At 37.1% G+C, this 1,753-nt stretch overlaps 1 protein-coding gene across 1 annotated transcript; it reads right to left on the minus strand.

Annotated features, from left to right (window-relative positions):
* Positions 1-378: 378 nt before the first annotated feature.
* On the minus strand, positions 379-1,410 carry LOC133831900 (uncharacterized). The gene has a single exon (XM_062262305.1). It carries the CDS (start codon positions 1,408-1,410, stop codon positions 379-381), a length of 1,032 nt encoding a protein of 343 aa, XP_062118289.1.
* Positions 1,411-1,753: the final 343 nt, after the last annotated feature.

The following is a 1,753-nucleotide window of genomic DNA, read 5'->3' on the forward strand; positions in this document are numbered from 1 at the left end:
ACTAACACTATTGGGGCAATTTGTTTTGGGAATCAGAGTAATAGTCGTGGCATTTATCTCCTTTAACAACTTCCCAGAGGACAAAAAAGATAGAACTGCCTCACTAATCTCCTCTCCAATTAGGTCCCAATGATGTTGAAAAAAATAGCTACTAAAACCATCCGGACCAGGAGCTTTATCCCCAGGAATTTCAAACAAAGCAGCTCTAACTTCATCTCTCTCAAAAGGCTGCAAGAGGGATTGAATATTAGAATTAGATAGAACAGGACCTTCATTGATAACACATTGCTGCACTTTCCTTCTGTTCTGAATATTCCCACCCAGCAAGTGCTGATAATACTCCAAAAAAGCAGTTTGAATTCCCATAGGAGTATCTTGCTAATTACCTTGCTCATCATGAATAGCCATGACTGAATTATGCACTCTTCTTTGCCTAATCATTCTATGAAATATTTGAGTATTGGCATCCCCTGAATGCAGCCAAGACAACTTAGACTTTTGTCTCAAAAAATCCATATATGCTTCTCTATAAACATTATGCTCCTGCATGTGCTTCAATTCATCTGCAATATATTGAGTATTAAGAGGGTCATCATTTACTTGCTGCTGCATATGATGAAGAAGTTGTTCAGATTTTAAAAAAGAAGCACTGATATCTCCAACTATACATGTATTCAGCTTTTTCAAAGCACTTTTAACTCTTCTGAGTTTGGCCACAACTTTGAACATAGGAGATCCCTGCACCCTATAACTCCACGCCTCACTGACATATTGATGATAATCTGTGAATTTTTGCCACATCTTGAAGTAGCGAAAAGGCTTCTTTCCTAACTCCATATTTTGACTCAGAGAAACCACTGCTGGAGAGTGATCAAAAAGACCCTCCGGTAAAAAACAAGCATGCGCCTGAGGAAAATTTTCAAACCAAGTTGCATTACCCAATACTCTATCAAGCTTAGCAATTATATGATCAGAAGAAACTTGCTTGTTATTCCATGTGAAAAAAAAACCATGGAAAGGAATATCAGTCAAATCATAATCAAGAAGACAGTTATAAAAGGATTCAAAATAGAGGGATCTAACTCTGTCACCAATTCTTTCTTCCGTATTAATGGTAGCATTGAAATCACCAAGCAAAATCCATGGTTCTTTAATCTGCATATCTCTAAATTGCTGCCATAAAACTCTCCTGCGCTCCTCATCATTAAAAGCATATACAAATGTACAGAAAAAACCATTTGATCCATTTTGAGGGGTTAACCAACAATGAATGCATTGACTAGAACAGATCCTGATATCCACAGAGAAGACATTTGGATTCCAAACCAATAAAATCCTCCCATTATTAAACCACGCATTATTAGACAAAAAACACCAATCCTTAAACATATTTAGGAATAAGGCCCCCATCTTCTTAGCCTTAACCCTAGTCTCAAGGAGTCCAACCAAACTAAATTTTTTATTCAAAATAAATTTTTTGACTTCATGTTGCTTCTAAGTTAGGTTCAACCCCCTCACATTCCGTGCAAGAATTTTATCCATTTACTGTAGGAGGATCTCCCCCTCCTGCAGTAGTATCGATTTCTTTCTCACTCTCCTTCATTACCACATTTGCTTCAGCTAGAACTTGGAAAGAATTACTTAGATTTTCAGCAACTTCTTCTTTGTGACTATTACTAGCAATTGGCTTCCTTCCTTTCCCTTTTACTGTACAGAAACCCTCAACATCAATAGTGACTTGTTTAGAAGAGAC

The sequence above is a fragment of the Humulus lupulus genome, chromosome 4 (genome assembly GCF_963169125.1).
Source record: "Humulus lupulus chromosome 4, drHumLupu1.1, whole genome shotgun sequence".
In the NCBI taxonomy this organism is placed as follows: Eukaryota; Viridiplantae; Streptophyta; class Magnoliopsida; order Rosales; family Cannabaceae; genus Humulus; species Humulus lupulus.

What these genes read in the sequence shown, in the direction of transcription:
- LOC133831900 (XM_062262305.1), bottom strand. Translation starts at nt 1,410, where the DNA reads ATGGGGGCCTTATTCCTAAATATGTTTAAGGATTGGTGTTTTTTGTCT.